At 44.8% G+C, this 26066-nt stretch overlaps 1 protein-coding gene across 1 annotated transcript in view; it reads right to left on the reverse strand.

The window, feature by feature from the left end:
- Positions 1 to 4785: 4785 nt before the first annotated feature.
- The window catches only part of LOC115793506 (sprouty-related, EVH1 domain-containing protein 2), a 32708-nt gene continuing 11427 nt past the window's right edge, over positions 4786 to 26066 (reverse strand). Inside the window, exons 2-6 of the mRNA XM_030748534.1 lie at positions 22034 to 22226; positions 21767 to 21935; positions 19820 to 19884; positions 8734 to 8883; positions 4786 to 8639 (exon numbers count right to left, since the gene is read on the reverse strand). Coding sequence (XP_030604394.1) covers positions 7854 to 8639; positions 8734 to 8883; positions 19820 to 19884; positions 21767 to 21935; positions 22034 to 22226 — 1363 coding nt within the window. The 3' untranslated portion in view covers positions 4786 to 7853. The remainder of the gene's footprint in view (positions 8640 to 8733; positions 8884 to 19819; positions 19885 to 21766; positions 21936 to 22033; positions 22227 to 26066) is intronic.

Raw genomic sequence — 26066 nt, forward strand, 5'->3', positions numbered from 1 at the left:
TGTTTGTGTGGCAGGTTCCTTATTTTTTGGCACATCAGGCTTCAGTTTTGCAGCAAGAAATCCTGAACATTAATTTCTAAATATGTATGTTTAAAATACATTTTTTTTTTTGCCTTTTATTTTATTTATTTTTTTGGTCTGGTTAGATGGGTTGATATGGCACAATGATAGGAGGGTGTAGGTGACAGGCTCATCAAAAGAGGATGAGACCTCTGCTCACAGACCAGGAGGAGGAAGAGGAAGTGGAACAGCGGCAGAGGACTGGCGCCACCAGAGGAAGAGGCTCTCTTTCCGTGCCTGAAATAAAGATCGCACCCAGACTCTTCCGGCCTTGTTCCATTTTAATCCCTCGACTCTTGCAACTTCCCTCTTAACCCTGAACTATTACCTCAGGAGTGCCGTTTGACATTTCCTCCCCGTCAGAGCACAAACAGGGGCATCATGTAAGGACATTTACAAAAGTAGTTTGGTGCACTGTACTGCACTTTCCACTCCCTTTCAGAATGTGCGTTCAGTATGAAATGAGATTCAGCAGCATGAAAAAGTGAATTTTACACATCTAAAATGAAGCATTTGAATGCTCCAAAAACAGCTTCTGAAAAACCTTGTCTAATAATTTCAGACTAATACAAATCTTTGATACTTGTTTACTATAGTTTTGCAGCCCAAACATTTGCTGTACAGTCTTTTCTAACTAAAGCATTTTCCACAGGGTGGGAGTAGAGAGACACTTCCCCTCAGCAGTCTTTATCTCAGGTTCAGGCAATCAGAAAAAGTATGCTGAAGCAACTGTACTTTCAAGCTTTACATCTGTAACATCTCTGTTTAGCTTGAGTAAATCAGTTTTAGACCTGATGCAGAAACAGGACAGGTTAAGGTGCGGCTTCAATACTGCTCGCCGAGTTAACTGTTGAACAAAATCTTTGTGGTAAGGAGGAAAAAGTTAAATCCTGCCTATCTTTGGGCATGGGACCACGGCCACCCATTCCTGTAAACTGCACTGGGAAGTGAGCACCGGTGCTCATGCACCCAGAGAGGGGCCATGCTGACCCCATTACACGAGCGGATATCTTAAATGTTTGCACATGTGGACTGTGATGCTGTTTGCAGCCGTTGAGCTGCTTAGCAGGCCCCCAAAAGCCCTCAGGGACCTTCTTTCTCTTCTTTTTTGCTCTCCCTCCCCCTCCCCTCTTTTGCGCTCCATCATTATCGCCCACATGCTTTTCCAGAGACATCCTGAGTGAAACAGCTCGACGTCCTCGATGGCTATCACATGTTCCTGCTGTGGAGGGAGGCAGCTCGGGAAAGACATCTTGAGCAGAATAAGACAGGGTGTACTAGGCTCAGTTTTTCTTTGTGCTTTCTTTCATCAACTATTGCAAAACTTTTACAAGTTCTAAAAAAAAAAAAAAATTAAAAACTTTTGGCTTTGACTTTTTTTTTTTTTTTTTTATATCCTGCTCCTCATGAAAACATCCTTAAATCTTTCAAGGTCATAGCTCCCTAAAGTTCTTCCATGTTTTAAAACTGTTTAGGGACTTCGTATAACAATATATTGAATGTTTGGGTATATTTGATTAACATTTTAGTAACTTATCTTTGATATTGAAAGATGGACCCAAAAATGCAAAATATTGTTCTCTAAACATTTCTTTGCTGCAGAAATTGAGGCCTTTTTTTTTTTTTACAGAAACCCCACCCCCAGAAAGGGCATATGAAAAAATACATGAAATTAATTTTACAAAAGTGTTTACCAGAGGATAAATCCTACTGAATCATGACTTGACCACTGATCAGCCACAACATGAAAACCTCTTGCCAAATATTCCCCCTCATGCTGCCAAAAACAACTCTATGGACATGAAACCTTTGGGTGTGTCTGCTGTTTTCATGGCAACATACATTTTGCGTACTATCTTCAGAGGCTCGAATGAAAAGGAATTTGGGGAGTTTGGAGGCCGGGTCAGTGCCTTAGTGTCATTGTTGTGCTCCTGGTGTTTTGGAACTGCATTGGAGCACATTGGGGAGACCACAGCCATTGGGGAGGGCTGTTGCCTTGAGGGGCTGTGCTTGATATGCAACAGTGCCTAGGTGGGTGGCACATCTCAAAGTGACATCCACATGGAAGAATCAAGATTTTTAAGGAGAACACTGACTTCTAACAAGGTGGTCTTTCCCCTCTCAGTGGTTCTAATGTTTTGGCTGATTTGTATATGAATACAAAAAATACAAAACTACTGGATTTTATTTCAGCTTCAGCATTTATCACTTATGGATAGTTCACTGATGTTTGTTTACATTACAATAATTTATCCCCTGCTTTTACTGATGGCTTTACTACGGTTAGTATAGTTAGTTTATTATAGTTAGCTCACTGTTCCAGTTGTTCATAGCTCACCATTTAATGAGTAAAAAGAGGATGGCAGTTGCCTCGCAACTAGGGAGAATCAGTGGTCACCCAGTGATTGCACTGGGTGACCACTGGGTAACCTCCCGGCTGTAGCTCAGGAGGTAGAGCAGGTCACCTATTGATCAGAAGGTTGGTGGTTTGATTCCTGGCTGCTCCAGGTTGCATGCCAATATATCCTTGGGCAAGATACTGAACCCCAAGTTGCTCTCTGACGCAAGCGTTGGAGTATGAATGTGTGTGAATGTTAGACAATAAAAGCACTTAGCTTAGTTACTCATGGAAGTGCTTGTATGATTGGGTGTGAATGTAAACATGTTGTATAAGCGCTTTGAGTGCTCAAACAGAGTAGAAAAATGCTATATAAGAACTAGCCCATCCAATTATTATGCTGTCAGAGATGATTGCAAATAGTTCCCATGAACAACTGGTTGCCCAGAGGTTGACTGTGCAACATCCTCAATCTCTGGGCAACCTCTTCCAATTGCAAGACGATTTCACAAGTTGCCTATCTCTAAATAATTGCAGTCTGACTCAGACTGGCAGCAGTCACTCTCAGACAGACTGGCGAAGGTTTGCAAATGATTGCCATGTATTTTATCAATGCCAACACAGGCTGCACTGATAAGCCTAATTCATCTGTGACGCATCTCTTTGCACAAGGACACTTGACTCATCTGGTTGCCATCTGGTTGTATTCTGGTTATATTCCCACATGAAAGCAAGGTTGCTGAGCATCTGTGAACTTGCAGTCAAGTTGCTGTTCTGCAGCAACTACGTCACTATTTGTGAAGAATTTCTGTTTCAAATCAGTGAGGTTCTGGCTGGACTGAATACAAGTAGTTAATGTGAATTTCTGTTTAATGTGAATTTCTGTGTATGCAGATGGCAACAGATTTGTGATTTTTGCTGATTTATCACAGTTAATTGCCATATCCTCACAAATAGATTGTGTCTATTTTCCAACTTGACCCCAATCAGCTGCAGACTGATGAGTGCTAGCAGACTGACTCTGTCTAATTGCACCAGTCACTGTGAAGAGAGTGATCACGACGAGTTGTGCACCTGGGCCCTATCATCGAAGCAACCATTTCAAAGGCAACTAAATCTCAAGTTCATTGCACAGTTTTGATCTCCACCCACTGATTTCATCAGTTATTTTTAGCTAGTTCTCCATTTGACAGATAATTTCACGGCACTCAGTGGGCTGCTTCAACTATTTATCCATTATGTTTAACTTACAATTTAATTTGTATACTTAACTAACAATTTTAGCAGTTTAAATTCTTTTATCTAGCTTTTTCAACTGCTAATCTATACTGTAAGCTAACAACTACTGCTAGTCATACATTTAGCTAAATAAATTAACACTTTATGCACAACTTTAGATGTTCCATAGTTCGAGCTATTTCAACTAATTGTTACACTTTTTTAAGGTTACTGACCTACTTTAACTTCAATCCTGTGCAAAAGTCTCGAGCTACCCCTCATTTCTTTATCTTTTGCTACCAAGAAGCCCGACATTCTTATCGTTTTTAAAATGGTTTTTAAACAGTTTGAAAGGCATAAAACAGTATTTTTGCACCAACTAGGTGATTCCCAAAGAGCTATTAGCTAAAAAAAATTAAAGTCATGTCCTTAAGAAATAAGAAAAAAAAAAATCCAGCAAAGACCTGACAGGACCTGAGAGATGCTCTTCAGAAATCTGGTCACTGTTTCCTGAAGCTTCAACAGAAATGGTCTCAGTGGACCTCAACATTACTGAAGCAGTGTGGGATCATCTTGATAGAGAACAGAACAAAAGGCAGCCAACATCCAAAGAAGAGCTTTGAATGTCCTTCTAAAAGTCTGGAGGACTGTTCCTGAAGACTGCTTAACGAAATGACAAGAAAGTTTGCCTGAGAGTTCAGACTGTGTTAAAGAATAAAGGTGGCCATACCAAATACTGACTTTCAGGCTTGTAAGAGCTGTACAAACTCTATATTTGCCCCATTTGCTGTAGTTCTATGTATGTTTACATGTTTCAACAAATTCCCATTTTCCAAGCACAATATAAAGAAGGGGGGGGGGGGGGGGGGGGGGCACACAAGACTTTTTCATGGTACTGTGTATTCTTTTGACTGTTCTTCTTTTACAGTTTATTATTTTTAGTTACATTTTATTATGATTCCTGTTATGTTTCTTTTTAGTGAGTGCATTTACTTGCTGTTATCATTTTACAGTTTGTTGAGATAACAAGGTGAAATTTAATTTCCTACATTGAATAACTGCGGTTACTGAAACAGACAAACATGTAATGGCCATTTCTTTTTGTTTTACTGTAAATATGGGATCGTCAAGGAAAGACAAAAATTAAGCTGCAGACCTGTTTCATCGTTTTCTCTCATTTTATTGGAGGCGGAAGGTAAGACACACATTTCACTTTAGTTTTCTCACAAACTTGGCCACCCTTCAATATCTACAAAGTACTTCCTGTTCCTTCTTGAAAAGCATGAACTACATCCATTGTACATGTTAGAAACAGTTATTTAAAAAAAATAGAAATAAAAATGTACAACATACACTTGATATATATAATATAATTTTTGCTCTTTTTTACAGAGGTAAAAATACTAAGCATAAAAAATGGGTCTAATCCAATACAGGGAGTTGTTTCTTAAATTTTTCAGTTTAAATACACAAGGAGATAATGAGGATGCGTTCAGGCACTTGTAAATGGCTCCGCATGTGAGAACACACTCAAACACCAAACAAAATGGAGGTAAAAGATTACACACTGACGCACATACGCACACTCTTTCCAATCTGATTGGCCCCTGTCCCTGATCGCTCATCAAAAGGATCTGAATCTACTCAGAAGGTGTCCATATGTTTTAGCATATTCAGCAGATCCCAGTAGCTTTGGATCACGGCGCAAAAGAGGGTAGAGAGCAGATGTGGAATTAAACACACCCAAACACACATACACATACACCAACAACATACAAACTGGTACACAGGACAGGATGTATGACAAAGATGCAAGTGGGGAAGGAAAAAGGACATCCTCAGGCATTCTGTAGTTCAACTACAGTAAGTGACATTTCCTTGGCAAAACAATCAGGGATGGATGTTTGTTTCCAGAATTTTACATGTTTTCCAGACTCCCGATCTTTTCCGATGGGATCCTCCTGATGTCCTGCGTCTTTTTATTTTTAAAAATCTCAATTGTGTTTGCGGTCAGATCCTCAACGCTGCCATCACCCAGGCTTAGATAAATCATAAAGCACCAGAGGGGCTGTATGTTTAGTGTTGTGCTCTCATTGTGAAGGTGTGATTGGCCAGCTGCAGCATCACAAACACAAGACGCGTGCACCCACGACAACTGAACCGACTATAAAGTTGTTTTTTTTTTTTTTTTTAACATTTTAGTCATGCTGTATTCAAGCATCTGACTTCACTCGCTGTGTGCTTACTATGATACACCAGATCTGGCACTGAGGGGAAGAAATGCTGCAGGACTGAGAAGAACTGCACACGCATTTATCACATGTGGTTTCAGCAAGTTAATCTCTGGATTACAACAACACATTTTGCCCTTAAGGGAATAGTTTGACATTTTGGAAAGCACTGCTAGTTAAAGCACAACCATTTAAACGAACGTTTCATAGCCAGTGGACCCTCGAAGAAAAAAACAAAAAAAAAAAAAGAGTCTAACACACAACTTTCTGTAAAACTTCCAGATTTTACATTTAAGTTTTTGTATGCGTTCAACTTAGACCCCTGATGGATGGATTCTGCTGCCTTCTAAAAGAGCCCAACAGGACGTTTCTGCTGCTTCCAGTGTTTACGCAAAGCTACGCTAACCACCTCCCACCTCTAGGTTAGATTCATATTTATCACACAGATTTAGCGGTATTGCACGTCTTATCTGAGAGTACTTCCAAAAATGTCAAACTTCTCTTTGAACAGCTTCTTGCATTTTATAAATGTGACTTTTTGCATCGCTGAACTGACATACATGATAAAAAAATACCCATAATTCCCATGTTTTTAATAGTTCAGCATGGATTCATTCATTCTTTGTTTTTTGTTTTTTTTGTTGGTTTTTTTTGGAGTGATTTTGGAGGTTTTAAATAGACCTGTACTAGTTTGGCCTTTGCTGTTGCACATAAGTGCCAGGCAGGGGACAGGTGATTGTACTTCGCAGGGAAACTAGAGTCTGTAGTTTACGCGCTCTTTTTAAAGAGTTTCTTTTTTTTTATTACAAAAATAGTTTAAATGGAGTTTCAAAGAGTACGCGGTGAGGCTTGATTGCTTGATTGAGCCATAACTAAGCTCATGCTTTTCGTTACAGCAGACATCTTAAAAGAGACCAGTGAGACCCCACATTTTAAGGCATACGGGCACCAATTTGAATGGTATCGGATTGATTTTTCAGTCCTTGATGTAATACGGACCGCTGGTTAAGGTTCTGCAAAGAGCAAGAAAATAAAAATAAAAATCACACCACTCCAAGTGCACTGTAAGTAAAATGGAATAAGACTCGGTGGATTCCAGGTTTAGGCGATTTTAGGCACTGTTTGAAATAATGTGAAAGGAGCAGGGGCGGATGCTAGTGTGATTTGAGGCACCGTCTCATTCAATGAATGAATCACAGCCCAGCACCCTTTTGATGGTGGATCAATTCAAGAGAGAAAAATAAATAGGATGAAAGCATGAATCTTTGGGATATTAGACGAAGATTAAGATGAGTACCACGTTTGTTTCAGTGAACAAAGAAGATGTTGATGGTGGAGAGCTATGTAGACTATACACATGAGCTTTACTATAAGCTGCAGCACAGACAACAAAAGGCCTTGGTGCACAGGCATGCACATATACCATCCACACACACACACACACGCACGCGCATGCACACACACACACACACGTGCGCACAAAGAGATGTAGTGTTTGATGTCTCTTGTTGCTGGAGTTGAGCTGAGCGGGCCTGATATTGGAATAGAGTATAAACAAAATGGCCACGTGTACATAAAAGGAGGGGGGAGAAAAAAAACAGGACAAATAAACAATTCAAGTTCTCTGACAGCAAGTCAGTGTACAAATATAACATTATAAAGTACCTGCATATGTGATACATGACATAAAGGTCAGCTATAAAAAAAAAGCCCCCTGAAAGAGAGTGCTCTCTCACTAGAAACAGAGCAAATGGCCACGTGGAGAGCTCAGAGAACTGTCTGCCGTAAGGGGGAGCTTATCTTCCCAGGCCGTTCAGAAAATGCACCAAGAGTTTTTTTTCTTTTTTGGCTTATTTCAGTGTCTGGAATTTGTAAAGAAACCCAGAGAAACCAAGGCAAGAGTGTAAGAAGCCATGACCACTTGTCCCTTCCGTTTGTTTCGCCATCCTTCCATTTCCCAGTTCTTGCATTGGGTTTAGGTTTGAGTCACGTTCAAGCACGGCTGCTCAGCTCAGGGCCTTGTGTCGGCCTCCGCAGCAGCCGCATGCAAGCCCCACCCGGTGGCAAGCGTGGAGAGGTGGGTAGAGGCAGAGGCAGGGTGCTACCAAAGACAAGCCGAACAGAGCTAACCAGCGCGTGCCCAGACGGCCTCCCCCGCTACCCTCGCCCCCGTCACAGGAGCAGGGGTCTGAGTAGTCCCCCTCTGGGTCAGACATGCAGTGGTAGAGCATGGTGTCTGCCAGCCACATGCAGCTGACCCGCCGGATGCATGTACGCACTGGGTCTGGAGCATCCTGGCACCTGCCTCTCCGGTTGTTGGAGAGGTAGAAGGCCTCACCGCAATGCTCACACTGAGCACGCTCCATTCTGTCATCCTTCCGCCCCTTCCCACCATTAGTGGATGAAGACGAGCTTGGGAGAAAGGAGCGAGGCTGACTGGACACCACAGACGAGAATGGCTGGCGACATGAAGCGCTGTGGCCCTTATTGGTTAAGGGTCCAAGAGCTGGATCAGAGTCTGAGGGCGAGAGAGCCGGGGCCAGTGGGTAGGTGTAGTCGTGCTTCTGTGCCTCTGTTTTGTCGAAGTGGACATAGGGCTCAGGGTCGTCCATGTGGATGAATTTGTCACGCACAGTCGCGTGGCGGTAGTCCTCGTAGCCAGTGAACCAAGAGCGCTCTGACTGGCGTCCATGATGACGCTCAGTGGGTCGTTCCCAGCTGCGCTCCCGAGGGTTGATACGGACAATTTCCTCGTCCTCGAAGGTGACATGGCGGGGAATCCGAGACAATGGCTAAACAGGAAGACAGTATGATACTTAAAACTACGTTGGGAGGAATTAACTCATAAAAAATATGTATGGATACAGCTCAACCACATTTTCTCACCTGGTCCAAGTAGTAGTGGTCTGAGAGCCGATAGGGATCATGGCGAAATCCCAGCGGGCACTTGTGTCTCTGCGGAAGGGGTGAGGACTCGAGCGGCTGCAGAGAGGTCTCCAGTTTCTGGGAGGAGTTGGATGAGCTGTCTGTGGTATTCTGAGGTGACAAACAAACACAGGATGCAGGCTGAAAAGCTGTTTTCTGATTGGATACATCAAACAAATAGTGAGAGAGGACACCCTGATTGGACAAACAAAAACAGGAAGCCTCCGTGCAGGACTGATTGGAAAAACAGGAAGCGTGAGCTCTGTTTTCCAATCTGCTTTTGGATTGCTGTGCGCGGGTTAGGCTTTTACTAACAACATCTGCCACAAAGCATCAGCAACAGTCAGCTAAGTGAAGCAGTTAAATCAGCATTTGTTTAAAATGGCTGAAACTAAACTAAGCATTCATGAAGTATGACCAATGAAATGATTTATAAAGATTATAAGATAATATAAAATATATAATATAAAGTACTAAATCTTCTAATCCTGAAATCTCGGTTGTAAAAAGAGAAACACAAGCATCCTTTAAAATGATTTTTCACGATTGAGATAAGTGTGCAAAAACTCGATAGGAGGGCTCTGCACACACCAAATCTAGAAGATCACCTTTTTAGCCTCTACATATCTTCTCCTTCCCCTCAATCAACCTGTCCTCCTTTCTTCAGTTGCACTTTCTCCCTTTTGCACATCCACATGCATGCGTGTGTGCATGTGAATATCATCCTGTCTCCTTTCCGCTAAAGTCTGTCAGGGCTCCACTCCAACTTAAACACTGGCCAGACACAAGACAGTCGGACCACTGCTGATTTCAGACAGGCAACACAATGGGGGTCAGCCTCTGTTAGCCACCAGCTGATAAGCAGGGACTCCTTTTGTCTAATCATGTCATCATAGTAATATGACTCTATACGGAGGAGGCATTGTGGATGTGTTTAGCCTGGGGTGAAGGGTGCAGGTGTTTTTTTGTGCGAGAAGTTGAGCTTAAAATTTATTCTCTGCATTTTATCTTGCTTTGAGGATTGAAAGAAGTCAACAGCTTGTCCAAAGAAAAATTTTGCCATGTCTGATTTTTGTCCTGTTTTATTTTAGCCATCTGCAACAGCTATGAGATTTCCATCCCCAGACTGTTTCCTATGGAGGCTGCATTATGTGTATAGACTATGATCATGCTGGTGACTTTGGGCTAAATGCTTACACTAAGAAGTCAATATGCTAACAATAACATTTCTGACATGTATAACTGTATGCTTACCACTCCAGCTATTAATATTCTACCCTTTGCTAAACAGATAATACAGCCAATTGTGCCATTAAATAGATGAGAACCTGTGTAATGCTTAAAAACAAACCAAAAAAAAAAAAAAAACACAAACAAGGTGGATGACCTGAATTTCCATAAGTAAAGATAAGGAGCGGTTCATTACTCCTTGAATAAAAGAAATTATGGATTTCATCCTCTACAGTGCAGAATATCAGAGAAATGTCTGCATGAAAGGACCAAGACCAAAATCTGAAATAAATGGCTGCGATCTTTGGGCCCTCGGAGTAGCACTGCACTAAAATCAGGACTTAACAGACTCAAACACTTCAGTGAACACAGCTGTTGCACCTACAAATGCAGGTTAAAACTCTCCTGTGCAAAAAGTAATCATCTCAAAAGCCAGGATCTGTGATGGTGGGGCATTATAAAATGAAAATTCCAACAAATGAAGCTGCAAATTGTTGAACAGCTCATATCCTCTAGTGCTCAAGGACGGGAGAATATTACGCAACTGGTCTGGGAAAGATGTCTCATTCCATTCTTTTAGAAATGTGTTGATGGCATCAAATTCAAAGTGTGCACATATTTTAAAATTTCTGTTTCAACATCTGACAGCTTGTCTTTGTACTATTTTAAATGAAATGTGTGTGTGTGTGTGTGTGTGTGTGTGTGTGTGTGTGTGTGTGTGTGGGGGTGTTAATGATTTGCAAATTAATTCCACCTTTTTTTGCATCATCCCCAGAATTTCTAATGAACTATTCTCAAACTTGATGAATTGACAAAATTTTAAATCTGACACTCCAACAAACCTAAATCCAGTGCTACAAACTATTCAGCAGAGCTATATGACCCAGATCTGATATTTATGTGTGTGTGTGTGTGTGTGTGTGTGTGTGTCTGTCTGTCTGCTGAAGCTATCCCCATTATATCCTACTCCCCACATGGATACCGCCATGCTGAGAATTTCCCCTAGCTTTCTTACAAAGCCCTCGGAGCGGCCTGCCAAAAATAACATAACATGCTGCCTCTGCTTTGGGCCCCGCCCCCCTGGCGAAGCCATTACTGGGGGGAGGAGTTGATATGGTTGAAAACCAGTCTGACTCTGGCCTCCATGGCTGCATCTAATTCAAAACACAGACCAGACTTTCAGCTGCAAGCTCAGACTGCACAAGAGCACAGAGAGACAAAGGAGGAGTTGAGGGGGAGAGTTTGTATTTCTGGACATCCTCCCTCTATATATTCTGGTCCAAGGCTGGACAGAGGGCATTTCAAGTTATTTTCTGACACAAAACATGCCCCGACTCAAAGCTCGGGAGGATTCATCCTTCAACAGGCCTGTCTCGCTCTCCTGGGATGAGCCCAGAATTGCTTCTATAGCTTTCACTCCCCCTGTTGTGAATGAGCCAAAATAAGAGACAGAGAGGGGAGACATGCTGAAGGGAGGGACAGAGGAAGGGTTAGGTTAAGTTTAGGTTTGGCGAACAAGGAATAATTTAGGGAAGTATGTCCATCCTATCCCTCAAGCCCTTCCAACCATCCTCCCCCATCCCTCCAAAGGCTGTAAATCTGCTCCAGCATTTCCCCCTGTCCACGACTGCCTGCCTCACTAACTCTGCCACCGTCGCCGCTAACTTTAGGAAAGGTCATTACCGCAGAAGAAGAACACAAGTAGTACTAAACCCTTCATGTAATTTTGCTGTCATAGCATGATGGTGCTTCGTGAAGTCTCATTAGAAAAGGGCTGCTGTGATTGCAATCTTGATGTTTTAGATTAGTCAAGATTTAGTCAAGTTCTAGAAAAAAATGGGATTTTATATTCCAGTATGCTATGCAACACTCTCTAGAGGAGAGACCATGATCATCAGGTAGAAGAATACAGACATATTGAGACAAGACCCTAGTTAATGGACAGGGAACATCCAAATTAAAGTAGTAATTGTCTATCCCCGTTTTCATTAATCAATCTAGCTAGAGTCGGACTGAGCTGCCTTTGAGTCTGTGGGAGAATATGCCCTTTACCTTTTTTCTATACCTGCCACAAACATAAAATTCAGAATTAAACCCACCTAAAAGTATCTGGATCTTTAAGACCAGATTGAACCTGATCTCAGCCTTAGGTGTTGATTCAACTGTATAACATTCATCACATTTATTTCAGGACAATTTGAATGGATTACATTAGTGAGATGTGCCTACTGAACTGGCACCTTGGTGTGCATAGACAGTAGAAACAGACTAAAAAAAACTCAGTGGATTTCAAAAAAATATAGCCTACAGTTTTTTAGGTTACAAATACAGAATTGTGTGCTTGTACTTCCCCTTATTCAGATGCATGTTATGTGTAGTTTGCTGTAATCTTGTGGCATTTTCAATTTTAAAGGCAGACATGAGGCAATGCATAAGATTTCCTCAGGCAGCCTTTGTTGGTGCTAGCACGACTCATGTACCAAACAGGGTAAGCCTTGTGCTAAGAAATAGTTTATTTTACGCCGCGAGGGAAATGGAAAAATCGAGGCTATCACACTGTTTTGTTTTATAAGTCATTTAGGTTTTAAGTGAAATGGATGTGAGCCTTCGGGGTCTTCATTTTTGAAGGAAAAAAAAATTTTGAATTTCATGCAACAATACACGTGAATTGCCCTGAATTAGTTGCCTTTATGTTACTGAAAACCTGATGCTCCATTTCAGGGATTGCTCCACCCTCTGACAGTGCTGTAGCCCCCCTTCACTCCTCCTCATGTGTTTGTATGCATCTCAGTGGTGGCGGTGTGCTCCCAGCAGAGCACCTATTAGTCTTGGCCCTTACAGACAGCTTGAGTCAAAGATGAACCACGAGGCACTTCCTCTCGTAAATCACTGGCCCTGCACTAAGCTGGGAAACAGCTGCTAGCTGCTAGTTTGGTGGAGTCCCTCTTTTTCAAATGGGAGAGGGAGATGGAGTGGGTGGTGGTGTTGGTGGGGTCACCAGAAGAGTCAGAGTTTTTGGGATATAGGAAGTGACCTTGTGACCCTGCCTGCTGGTCCTGGTGTCAGATTACAGGAGGTATGTGTGCGTGTGGCGGCGGGGGGGTAGACTTCCATTCTAACTAAAGGTAAAGAGGCCCTGGCACAAATGACACAGATCTACATTTTATGGACTATGGTAGGTATACATGACAGGCAGGCAATACTCAGTGAAGTCCTGAGCAGACATAATTTTTGCATGATGGATGAAATAAAGTTGGTCAGTGTGCCTCCTTCTCTAATTATGAATTTTGAGGGTCTTTGGATGCAGAGTAGGACTAATTAAACAGGACTGAGGCAGTCAAGAAAACACACATTTGGGTCTATACCCAAGAAGCCAGACCAAAAGCAGGACTGTATTGAAACGCTTGTGGCTTTTCTGGAAAAGGCGTGCTGTTTAAAGTACTGGACAGTACATGAAATCTGATCCAGGGAGTCCAGTTTGATTGTGTTTTAACCCTTAATGGATGCCAAAACACCGTGGAACAGCTTATAATGCTCATAATAGCATTTTACAACACTAGAAAGTTATCACAGCAGCGTTTTTCTTGTTTTGTTGCACTGCTCACAAGAAGCACAGTGTAAGTAATCTAGGAGTGCCTGCCTTTTCATATGACATTGTGACAAATGCTGCTGTGCTGGCAAAAACATGGCTCAGCTTTTGCCTTTGTGTAATGCCACACACACTGCTTCTGTTTTTACCTCACGATGATCGTGACAGATTAATTTTCAGAGCAGTGAAGTTCCCACGAACTGCATTAAAAACGTCTGCAGCTGTTTGATATCTGAAAAGACCTAACACTCACTGATCTGTTGCAGTACTGATGGGGCGACTACATCGGATAACAGTGAATGGCTGAGTCTATTGCCAGATGTTTAATTTGGGTCCTTTTTTTGCATGATTTTTATCACTGTAAGGGCATTGGTTTGTTTGTGTTTGTTTTTGCAGGATCCCTCAAACAGTTACAAATGGATTTGCATGAGCATTTTACCAGAGGTTGGGTGTCATGTCCTGGGCCGGTGGCCCAGTGTTTTATGTTTTCTTGGTATGGTTTCCGTTTTCTCAGGTTGTTTTGTTATCTGTTAGAGTTGCCCTCAGTTATTTCTAGTCCCTCGTGTCTCTCTGTATTCTGTGTCAGGTTTGCGTCTCTGTTCCCTTGTCATACTTCCTGTTTTATTTTGATATTCGTCCAGCCCCTGTCTGTTGTATTCAGTTTTGCTTCCCTCTGGTCTCGTCTTAGTTATCTGTGTCACCTGTGTTCCCACCTGTTTCCTCTTCCCTCATCAGCCCTTCTGTGTATTTAAGTCCTGCGTTTTCTATGCCTGTTGTCGCGTCGTTGATGTTGTGTGCCCGTGTGTTCCTGTGCTCCCTGTGGTTCCCCTTCGTCTCCCTTCTGAACGGTTTTTGTATTGTTTTTTCCCTTCATTAATAAATGCCTTTGAGTTATGCCCATCTCCGGAGTCCTGCATGTTTGTCCTTCCTCGTCCGTTTCCTCCCCGGCCATGACAGAACGACGCGACCATTACAAAACCCCCTCCGGCTCCAATTTTTTCGACGGCACTCGTCTAGCGCTGGGGGGCCCGACGTCTTTGAACAGTCCCCGTCATCGTCACTCACCTGCCTCCCCTTTCGCTGATCCCTCCCTTCCTCGGCAGCCGCGGAGGAGAGGGAGTTCCCGGCAGCAACGGCGGAAGGCACCCCGAGACCCGAGCGGTATAACGCCGCGGACCGCTTCACCACTTCACACCCAATCCTCCGTTTCCGTGAGTAACACTGGCTTCAACGCTACTATGCCTGCGGACAATTATTCCCGTCACCCCCCCTGCCTTTCCCCTCCCTGAGGTGGCAAAGCAGACCATTATCTGTTGGGTGGATTCACTGGTTATGGACCTTCTGGCTGACCCATGTGAGCAGGAACAGCAACAGCTCACGGCCCAGCTGCAAGGGCTAGTCGATGATTACCCTTGGTTATTTGGCTCTCTGCATGGGTTAGTGCAGGATTTCTTAACCTCCACCCTTCACCTACAGCAGTCCCCAGTGTCAGCTCATTCTCAGTCCCCAGTGTCAGCGCATTCTCAGTGCCCGGTGTCAGCTGTGGCTCAGTCTCAGTCTCCCCAGTCAGCTGTGCCTCAGGCTGCTTCCACGCAGTCAGCTCCTCTCCCTAGCTCGCAGTCAGTCTCCTCGCAGTCAGTCTCCTCGCAGTCAGTCTCCTCGCAGTCAGTCTCCTCGCAGTCAGTCTCCTCGCAGTCAGTCTCCCCTAGCTCGCAGTTAGCTCTAACGCCCTTAGCTCCTGCTCTCTCTAGCTCGCAGTCTGCTCTTTCTGTCTCCCGGCCTGCTTCCACGCGGCCAGTTTTGACGTACTCAGGCCCCTCTAGCCTTCAGTCGGTTTCCCTAATGTCTGTTCACCCTAGCACTCTGTCAGTTCCTCCAGTGTCAGTTCCTCCAGTGTCAGCTCCTCCTCAGTCGCAGTGTTCCCAGTCAGCTGTAGCTCCAGCTCCTCCTCAGTCGCAGTGTTCCCAGTCAGCTGTAGCTCCAGCTCCTCCTCAGTCGCAGTGTTCCCAGTCAGCTGTAGCTCCAGCTCCTCCTCAGTCGCAGTGTTCCCAGTCAGCTGTAGCTCCAGCTCCTCCTCAGTCGCAGTGTTCCCAGTCAGCTGTAGCTCCAGCTCCTCCTCAGTCGCAGTGTTCCCAGTCAGCTGTAGCTCCAGCTCCTCCTCAGTCGCAGTCTCAGACCCCTCAGTTAGCTCCAGCTCCCTCTGCTCACCCTGCTCCCGCTCCCTTGGCTCCAGCTCCCCCTGCACCCGTACCTGTTCCGCGGGTGGGGGCAGCCACGGACGGGCTGACCTCTGCACCCGTACCTGTTCCGCGGGTGGGGGCAGCCACGGACGGGCTGACCTCTGCACCCGTACCTGTTCCGCGGGTGGGGGCAGCCACGGACGGGCTGACCTCTGCACCCGTACCTGTTCCGCGGGTGGGGGCAGCCACGGACGGGCTGACCTCTGCACCCGTTCCTGTTCCGCGGGTGGGGGCAACCAGGTCCAAGCCTTCGCATCGGTTTTCTGTGTTAGCTGCAGCAGCAGGGTCTCAGTCAGCTCTAGCTCCAGTCGCTCTCCCTCGCCTTCAGTCAGCTCCAGTAACTCTTCCTCGGTCCCCAGTGTCAGCTGTTTCAGTGCCCTCTCAGTCAGTTCCCTCAGCCCCTGTCTTAGTTCCTTCGGTTTTGGTCCCAGTTCCCTCAGCTCCTGCTCCTTCTGTAGCTCCAGTAGTGTCAGCTCCCTCCCAGGCCCCAGTGTCAGCTAGCTCTCGGTCTGTTTCCACGCAGCCAGATCTCCCTAGCTCTCGGTCTGTTTCCACGCAGCCAGATCTCCCTAGCTCTCGGTCTGTTTCCACGCAGCCAGATCTCCCTAGCTCTCGGTCTGTTTCCACGCAGCCAGATCTCCCTAGCTCTCGGTCTGTTTCCACGCAGCCAGATCTCCCTAGCTCTCGGTCTGTTTCCACGCAGCCAGATCTCCCTAGCTCTCGGTCTGTTTCCACGCAGCCAGATCTCTCTCGCTCTCGGTCTGTTTCCACGCAGCCAGATCTCCCTAGCTCTCGGTCTGTTTCCACGCAGCCAGATCTCTCTCGCTCGCGGTTTGTTTCCACGCAGCCAGATCTCCCTAGCTCACAGCCCGCTCTCTCTGGCTCCCGGCCTGCTTCCACGCAGCCAGTCGTCTCCCGGCCTGCTTCCACGCAGCCAGTCGTCTCCCGGCCTGCTTCCACGCAGCCAGTCGTCTCCCGGCCTGCTTCCACGCAGCCAGTCGTCTCCCGGCCTGCTTCCACGCAGCCAGTCGTCTCCCGGCCTGCTTCCACGCAGCCAGTCGTCTCCCGGCCTGCTTCCACGCAGCCAGTCGTCTCCCGGCCTGCTTCCACGCAGCCAGTCGTCTCCCGGCCTGCTTCCACGCAGCCAGTCGTCTCCCGGCCTGCTTCCACGCAGCCAGTCGTCTCCCGGCCTGCTTCCACGCAGCCAGTCGTCTCCCGGCCTGCTTCCACGCAGCCAGTCGTCTCCCGGCCTGCTTCCACGCAGCCAGTCGTCTCCCGGCCTGCTTCCACGCAGCCAGTCGTCTCCCGGCCTGCTTCCACGCAGTCCCCTGCACCTCGGCTATTCCCCGAGCAGCCCCTGCTGCTCAATAAAGCAGCAGTGTGCCCTGTTCCGCGGTCCCAGCCTACGCATCCGGTGCCTCACTATGTAGGCCCCGTTCAGTCCGAGCCGATGGGGGTCTCCGCTCAGTCCGAGCCGATGGGGGTCTCCGCTCAGTCCGAGCGCTCCGCGCCAGAGGGTCCCGCTCAGTCCGAGCCGATGGGGGTCTCCGCTCAGTCCGAGCGCTCCGCGCCAGAGGGTCTCCGCTCAGTCCGAGCCGATGGGGGTCTCCGCTCAGTCCGAGCCGATGGGGGTCTCCGCTCAGTCCGAGCCAGGGGGTCCCGCTCAGTCCGAGCGCTCCGCGCCAGAGGGTCCCGCTCAGTCCGAGCCGATGGGGGTCTCCGCTCAGTCCGAGCGCTCCGAGCCAGGGGGTCCCGCTCAGTCCGAGCCGGTGGGGGTCTCTGCTCAGTCCGAGCGCTCCACGTCACCCGAGGGTTCCCCACCAGAGCCCGGGGTCGCCCTTCTCCGCCGCCGCTGGGAGCGCGGTCGGCCTCCAGTGTCTTCTCCGCGTCTCCGCCGCCGCCGCTGGAAGCACGGTCAGCCTCCGGTGCCTGCTCCCCGTCGCCGCCGCCGCTGGGAGCGCGGTCGGCCTCCAGTGACTCCTCCTCCTCCTCGTCGCCGCCGCCGCTGGGAGCGCGGGCGGCCTCCAGTGACTCCTCCGCCTCGTCGCCGCCGCCGCTGGGAGCGCGGTCGGCCTCCAGTGACTCCCCCTCGTCGTCGCCGCCGCCGCTGGGAGCGCGGTCGGCCTCCAGTGATTCCTTCTCGTCGCCGCCGCCGCTGGGAGCGCGGTCGGCCTCCAGTGATTCCTTCTCGTCCTCGTCGCCGCCGCCGCTGGGAGCGCGGTCGGCCTCCCTCGTTGGGATTTTGCTTTGTGGCCCCTTGGCCTCTGCGGCCTCCTGAACTGTGTGTGTTTTGTTTTTGGATTTCCCACTGACTCCCCTGAACTGTGGCCTGTTTTTCCCCTGCAGTTTGCTGTTTTTTGTTTTGTTTTGGCTCCTGCTCTGTTCGTGAACTTTGACCCTTGTATTGGACTTTGGAGCTCTCCAGCCTTGCGCCATTGCTTTTGTTTGTTCTGTTTATTCTGCTTATTGTCTTTTTGCCCTCGTGTTCTAGGTCTTGCCCCTGTGCTTCCCCAGTGTTTTGGTTTTGTCCCTGGGCCTTCTTCCTTGTTGCTCCCTGCCTGGTTTTTGTTTTTTGTTTCAGGCCCTCCTTCCTGGTCCCCCCGCCTCCCGCCCTGGTCTGGTTTTGTTTTCTTGTTTTGGCCGTCGGGGGCCGGCCTTTGAGGGGGGGGGGGTACTGTCATGTCCTGGGCCGGTGGCCCAGTGTTTTATGTTTTCTTGGTATGGTTTCCGTTTTCTCAGGTTGTTTTGTTATCTGTTAGAGTTGCCCTCAGTTATTTCTAGTCCCTCGTGTCTCTCTGTATTCTGTGTCAGGTTTGCGTCTCTGTTCCCTTGTCATACTTCCTGTTTTATTTTGATATTCGTCCAGCCCCTGTCTGTTGTATTCAGTTTTGCTTCCCTCTGGTCTCGTCTTAGTTATCTGTGTCACCTGTGTTCCCACCTGTTTCCTCTTCCCTCATCAGCCCTTCTGTGTATTTAAGTCCTGCGTTTTCTATGCCTGTTGTCGCGTCGTTGATGTTGTGTGCCCGTGTGTTCCTGTGCTCCCTGTGGTTCCCCTTCGTCTCCCTTCTGAACGGTTTTTGTATTGTTTTTTCCCTTCATTAATAAATGCCTTTGAGTTATGCCCATCTCCGGAGTCCTGCATGTTTGTCCTTCCTCGTCCGTTTCCTCCCCGGCCATGACATTGGGGCTTTTGCAGTTGATTTGGATCTGGATTGAGGGGTATTTGGAAGGATTCTCTACCAGTAGTGCAGTGAAGCACCACTGGTAAAGAATTAACTGGCTGTTTGCAGCCTTTCTATTGGAAGTTTACATGTCTACTGCCTGTGCCTGCATAGGTTCTTCCCAGGGATGCAATCTTCCTCCAATAGAAGGGAAATGATGGGTGGATTTGGGCCATGTTAAGTCTAGCTTATGCGGTTCAACTGCAACGTGAATAGAGACACAAGGTGTTTCCTTCTTCCCTTTTTGTAGTGGAGTCTAAAGCCGAGAGTTGCATGCAGGCATCACAGACTTTTATAAAGTATGACCAGAGAGAATGGTGGAGTGAAGATCTGGCTCTGTCGAGGTGATATTATGCAGCCAGTCTTGTTCTGACTCCATGTGATCCCGGAGCCCATGCTAGGTAAGCTAGCTGCATGTTGCAAAATCTTTACTGCTACAACCACACATTCAATTCATTACTGTGACCTTGGGGAAGTTTAGTTAGGTAGGACTTGGTTGTTCTAAATGTCATCATCAACAGCTTCACCCATATCTATTACAAAGATGAACAGTGGTCCACGTGGATTTCGCTGAAGAAACAAATTGAAATGAGGTGCCTAAAAGGAACTCGAGTGCACTCTTCTTGCCTTTGATAACTTATTTTGATAGGTTTGTAGCAGTTACCATGAAGGAGGAGGGAGACACTGCTGAGACACAAAAATTAAGAGACAAACCTCTAAAAGTCAAACTGACTCGCATAATTAATGAATGTAAGAAACGTGCTTACAGTAAAGACGTCATCGTCACCCAGCTCCCCCTCATTCTGGAGTGCTGTAGAGGAGGTCGTGGAGCCTGCAGACAGGAAGACAGGAATAACCTTTAATTCACAGAAACATCTCTAATCAATACCATAGTCAATTATTTCATGAATTTTTAAAGTCTCCCAGTAAGTTTCAGTGAAGTTGGTGCAGATCTGTCACGTCACTCTCTTTCTACATTTGACAGTTTGGTTTTGAAATTGTACCCTCGGTATTACCCTCTAATCCAAATAATTTGACATCATGATTATCCTGCAGTTGTTTGGTTCCTGTAAGTTAAAAATCTATCTTTTGATAACTTTGATAACTTTATGGCACTCAACTAGATGCCGACTTCCTCATCCTGTCCCTTATCAAAACTTTACAGCATGTAAGACAAAAAAACAAACTATTTTAAGGTACATGTTCCTCCACATGCTTCACCTTCATTCATGTCCTTGCCAAGACTAACTGGTTATACCGGTGAATTGTGTTATGCATCAAACTCTACACCAGTGAATATCTTATTCATTAAGTAGTTTGGTTTTCTTTTCTTCATGCGCGCTTTCTCTCTCTCTCCAGCACTTGGAAAGACACAAACAATGCTTCAGTCATAACTAGAATGTGCAAATCTTGGGAGAAATAGTAGCAAGCTGTGATTGCTTGTAAAGTTCAGCCTGGGATTGAAACAAGTCTGCCTTTTAGTGGACTACGGTGGGCACACATACAGTTGTGGTCGGGAGCTGACATATACTCGTCATACTTTTGATCCTGTGTGGATTAGAGAAAATTCAAACTAAATTCAAACCCAGTTCTTGTATTTTAAAGTCATTACAGATTTATGCTGTACAATCATTCCACCCTGGAAAAAGACCAGTTTAAAGAAATCATTAAAAGCCCAAAATTACCATGACATTCATGTCCATGATGGGCGTATGTAAACGTCTGACCACAACTGTAGACTGTACATAAAAGATGGACTGTTTTATCACCCATTAGTGTTTGCTATTGTCATCTTAGCTTTTTGAAACCAGACCGCAAGAAGGTGAGGCATTGAAACACTGCATGCCCACTAAGCATATTCCTGCTTCACCCTTCTCAGATGGGTACCATCACCTATAAAATAAATTTCACATTGTATACATTAAAATTTAAAACTAGCGAATGAGCCCATAAACTCACCAGGTGAGTGTTTACTGATCTCAAGGCACAAGGAAATCATAGGCTGGTTTCTGAACTGAAAGTCTTTTTGCAACCATCAGACCGGTCCCTTGCTGGCCAAAAGAAGGCACCTCCACACTGGCTTAATTTTTCAAACCCACTGAGGGTAGGTTTCAAAAATTTTAAGTTTTTGCCTTAACAATAAAGCTTTTCAGCTTTGTTTTGGTATGTTTAATTAGAGCTTGAGTAGCTGAACATGAGAATATACAGGTAGGCTTATGAGAGCTGGACCGTGGGTCACCTTTCAATCTTAAATGTAAAACATCGATTAAGTTTGATGTTGCCGTGTTAATCCCCATTTTATGCTTATGGAGATAAATCTGTGCAATGTTTTCCTAAGCTCTAAAAACCACTAATCCACTACAGTACATGCTATGTGGTCACATAGCATATACTGTTAAACTGTTAAATCCCGGTTAATGTAATGGAGAATAATAATGTATGTTTAAAGATCGAAGTCTTGGGGGTATTTCCTAGCTTCGAAATAGAATCTGAGGCTGCAAATATGTCAGAGCAGTAAAGTTTTAAAGCTATGTATGTACTGCCAATCATTTAAAAATAGAAACCAAATATCAATAAAAATATCAGCACCAAAAACCACAGCTAACATCTACACATTGGTAATATTTTAGCTTTGGAAGCTTAAAATGGTGCCAGGACAGATCTCTCGGTCTTGTCAAAATATCTGGATATAGTTACACTGCAACACAGTTTACCTTCAGCCAGGTCCTCAATTGCTTTCCGAACTCCCCTGTCAAAAGCTCTGGCATCAGCTGGACTCTGGAAGGACAGGCCACACCTCCTGTCTTCCACCTTCCAATGGTGAAACGTGGGCGTCGCTATGGTGTACACTAGATCCTTCCTCAATGGACAGTCCAGGATCACCTGTTGACACGACACACAACAGCCATTTCCAATCCCGATCCTTCTCTGATCTTTCACTGACGAGCTTTTGCTGACGTTCACATGTGTGTGCAGTTTACCTGTTTGTCCCGCAGTCGCTCACCACGGATGAAGAACTGGGAGCTGCTGGAGCCCAACACAGGTGCCAACTCTGTTGGCAGGAGACGGCACACCCCTACCCTGCTCAGAGCTCCCCCGTCCTGATTCAGCCAGCCGCCGCTTGAGTCGTCCCGCGTCATCACCACCGCTTTCACACGTACGATGTAGCTGTCACTGCACAGAAAGAAAGAAAAAAAGAAGATATTAGCACAAAGACCACTGCAGAGTATTGGTGTTTATCTTAGACTACACAGTAGAGTGGTGATGAAGTTCCAATAAGGTGATAAAAGCATCATTCATTAAGTGAGTAATGTGAACTTTGATTAACAGACCGACAGCTCGGAGAACAGTGACAAAAATGTGTAAGAAGTTCATACTTTTTGAGGCAGAAAATACCTCCACAGCTATAAAGTTGCACAACCTCATGCTTTAAGGTTACCAGGGGAAAAAAAAAAACAACAACAGCCAGACCAACATATGTGCAACCTTCACTGCTGCTGCCTCTTTCTGTAGCCGCAGTCATAGAGGAACCTTAATTACATCCCCAGCTGAAGCCAGAAAATTAATCTGTATTTAACAATATAAGCCTGATAAATGAGTGTGTCCACAGACAGAATGGCTTATGAGAATTAGTGTGTACAACAAAATATTGTGACCAGCAACTATATCTAAAATAGCATCAGAAAAATGTGTAGGGGCTTTAAGTCATGTCCATGTACAACTTCAAAATACATCAACCACCAAGCAGACAGTGTATACTGAATGCAAAAACACTCGTCACCAGGAAAAATCTTTACCCCTTCTGAAGGAGGCAGAAGGAGTGAATAATCAGATAACTACACAAATAGCTAAATTTAACAGTGAAACATTTGAAACAAATCTATCTGATCTCATCAGATCCTTGTTTTGTTATAGTGCAGTCCAGTTTGCTTGTATGTGGCAAGATGTCAAACGACAACCACTTCCTTCCACGGGAAACCAAAGAAATGTATGAATACAAGATAATGTAAGCTCAAAGTAAAATTCACGACTACAAACTGAAAAACAGTAATGTTTTCCACACAATACAAAAACTCTTTAAGCGAGGAAATAACGTCATTTTAAAATAATAGTTTCAGCTTCTAAAATTGACAATGCCTTCCTTAATGCGCATTAATGCCACATCAATTTATTACAGAGCAGGAATCACTCTGACTCTGGCAGACTGTTTGAGGGCGTTGCAAGTCACAACTTTGCATGGTCCTTGCTGTGCCCAAGTAGGAGGTGTTGCACCAGGACAAGTCAATACTGAACGCATACAAATACAGATACAACCCAAAAGCTTAATGTAAATGTAATTTGGTGTTGTACTGTTTCAAAACTTAAGAGATGAGAATTTTTAAAGTGGGAGTAGTGCCATCGTCTTAAGTTCATGTAATAAATAAAATGCTGTCTTGTCATGAGATGAGAAAGACAAAATCTGCATGGCTTTTTGCTTCTGCTAAAAACAAAAAAAAACTTCCTGGAGTAACTCAGATTATTTGTGAAAATGTCCCTTATCTGGTGGCTATACTGGTTGTAAACAATCAGAACTTCCCCATTGATTCTCACCAGGCTGTTTGCATGTCATGTCACTTTATTTCTCCACCATCATGATAAAATAAAAATAAAAATAAAACAATCAAGCTCAAAGGAAGTGCCTTATCATGATAGACAGAACAATGGGGAGATGTGCAGATGTTAAGTTTCTGCAAATCATCACACAAACTGTAGATTAATACCACAAAATATTTGGGTTCATTATTTGATAATAATTCAGAAATCATCCAGTGGATGTTTGCCTTTTCCCTTCTTTTTAGATGGGTATTTTTTTAAAATGGGGATGTTCCTCTTTTGTTTCGAAAAATACCTCAGTGCAAATGAAAATGCAAAACATGATGTCAAGTACAGAAATGGCAAATACCTTTCTGTTTTGTTTTTTATTGGCAAAATTTTAATTTCTTGGAAATAAAAGGGAATTTTAGATAACATTTTTAATATATGATTAGTATATAATATATGATCAGCCTAAAAATCCCATACTGGTTGGGTTATACCATGTACTATTTACTTGTACAAAATGGCTGCAGCCTAGTTAGAAGCCCCATGTTATCCACATTATGTCTTTTTTCTTTTGCCTAAATTGGAAATGGAGTCATCTGCGCCATTTAGATGAGACAACACTGGACTGAAGCCTTGATCATATGCAAGTCATCCAAGCTGACAAATAATACAGTTTATTCTATAGAAAGTACAAAGCAGATGACAAAAACTGAAACCGGAGACAACACACCGGAAGTTGTTGGTAAAATACAATACATTCTCAAGCATTAGCATGACAGTCACCGCTGCACTGGGACACAATGCACACGGTCACAGCACACATGCATGTACCAGTGTTTGAACTACTGATGCTGTGCTCTGTGTGTCTACACGTGTGTGTTCCTGTACGTGTGTGTGGGAGAAACACGAAGAGATAAAGACAAACATAAAATGAGAGCGATGCAGTGAGGGAGGGAGGCTGAGTGGGAGTGAATGAGAGAGGTGTTGTTATATAATTAGCTTACAGACAGTCCTGATGACTCGATGCACACACACACACAGACACAGACACACACACACACACACACACACACACACACAGGTGGCAAAACTGGTTCACCAGCTCCCACCCACACACATTCATAAAACTGACTGAATGACAGACTAACTGGGTGACAGCAAACAGCACGCACAGAAAAACAACCAGAGATTCATAAAAGCAATTTCAAAAGCTTTGTGCTTTTGCTTCCATTCAAAAAAAAAGAAAAAGAAAAAAAGGTTAGTTGATTTAGAAACTTGAAAGACATCTACTTAGAGAGGAATATCATTCAACTCAATCCATTACAGATTTAGTATTGTTGGCCTGTGATGGACCTGTCGAGTATGCATGCTGCCTTTTGCCCAGTGTTAGCTGTATGCTCCAGCCCCACTGCAATACTAATTGGGTAAGCGGTTAGAAAATAGACAGATGCATGTGTTGTTTCTGGCTGTAGCAATACAGTCTGTAGGCAGATATTATTCATCTGCTATGTCAAACCACAATGGGCGTAGGTAAAAATCATTTAGGTTCTACTTTACCACGTGGAAAACGTTAAAAGTAACAAAGTAGGTAATGGAAATGAAAAAATACTAATGGAAAATGCACTAATTTATGATCTTGGAGGGTACAGGTTGGCAAACCAGCTTACAATTAATCATGGGCAGAAATGGATAAGATTGGTTGGCAAGTGGTCGCAGGATATCGCCAACTGAAATCGGTCACAAAGAGGGTTCCGCACCAAAAGCCTTTAGACTGCTTTGCTTACTAGCAGATTGCTGCAGACGCCTGTAGTTTGGAAGAAAGACACCAACTTGTCTGCAAACACTTGCTAACTACTGGCTGAGCTGTTAAAAAAAGTGCAAATCAAAATGGAAACAAAATAAAAGTTGTGCCTTACTGCTCCAGCGAACACATTTCAAAGGCTCAACTTCTACTTTAAAGGCGAACAGTCTCCATTTCCAGTTTATGTTGTACTTTTTTGCAGTTTCACTACTGCTTGGAGGGTAGTTGGCAAGTGTTTGCAGACAAGTCGGTGTCTTCCATACAACAGGTGCCACCCAGCATGTGCCAACAACCTCCAGCAACCACTTGCCAATCAGTTGGGGAATATACATTTTTACCCTAGAGACAGGTGGTTGCCAGATGGTTGCTGACTGGTCTCTAGGCTGACTCAGGCCTAAGCTAACTAAAGGGAATTAACAGAAAAGATTTAAAACCAACTAATGTTAAAAAAAAAAAATAGGTTTGGTTAATCAGGTAAATTAGCCTTATCTTGAAAAAACAACCCCACCTAATTTGCCTCTTGCACTGTGACTAACACACTGTAGTAAGAGAAAAAGTGTTACTGTTGTGTACTTCTGAAAAAAAAAAATGTGTAAAAGATTTGTGTTGTTAATTATTTTTTGTAAGATAGC

The sequence above is a fragment of the Archocentrus centrarchus genome, chromosome 15 (assembly GCF_007364275.1).
Source record: "Archocentrus centrarchus isolate MPI-CPG fArcCen1 chromosome 15, fArcCen1, whole genome shotgun sequence".
NCBI lineage: Eukaryota > Metazoa > Chordata > Actinopteri > Cichliformes > Cichlidae > Archocentrus > Archocentrus centrarchus.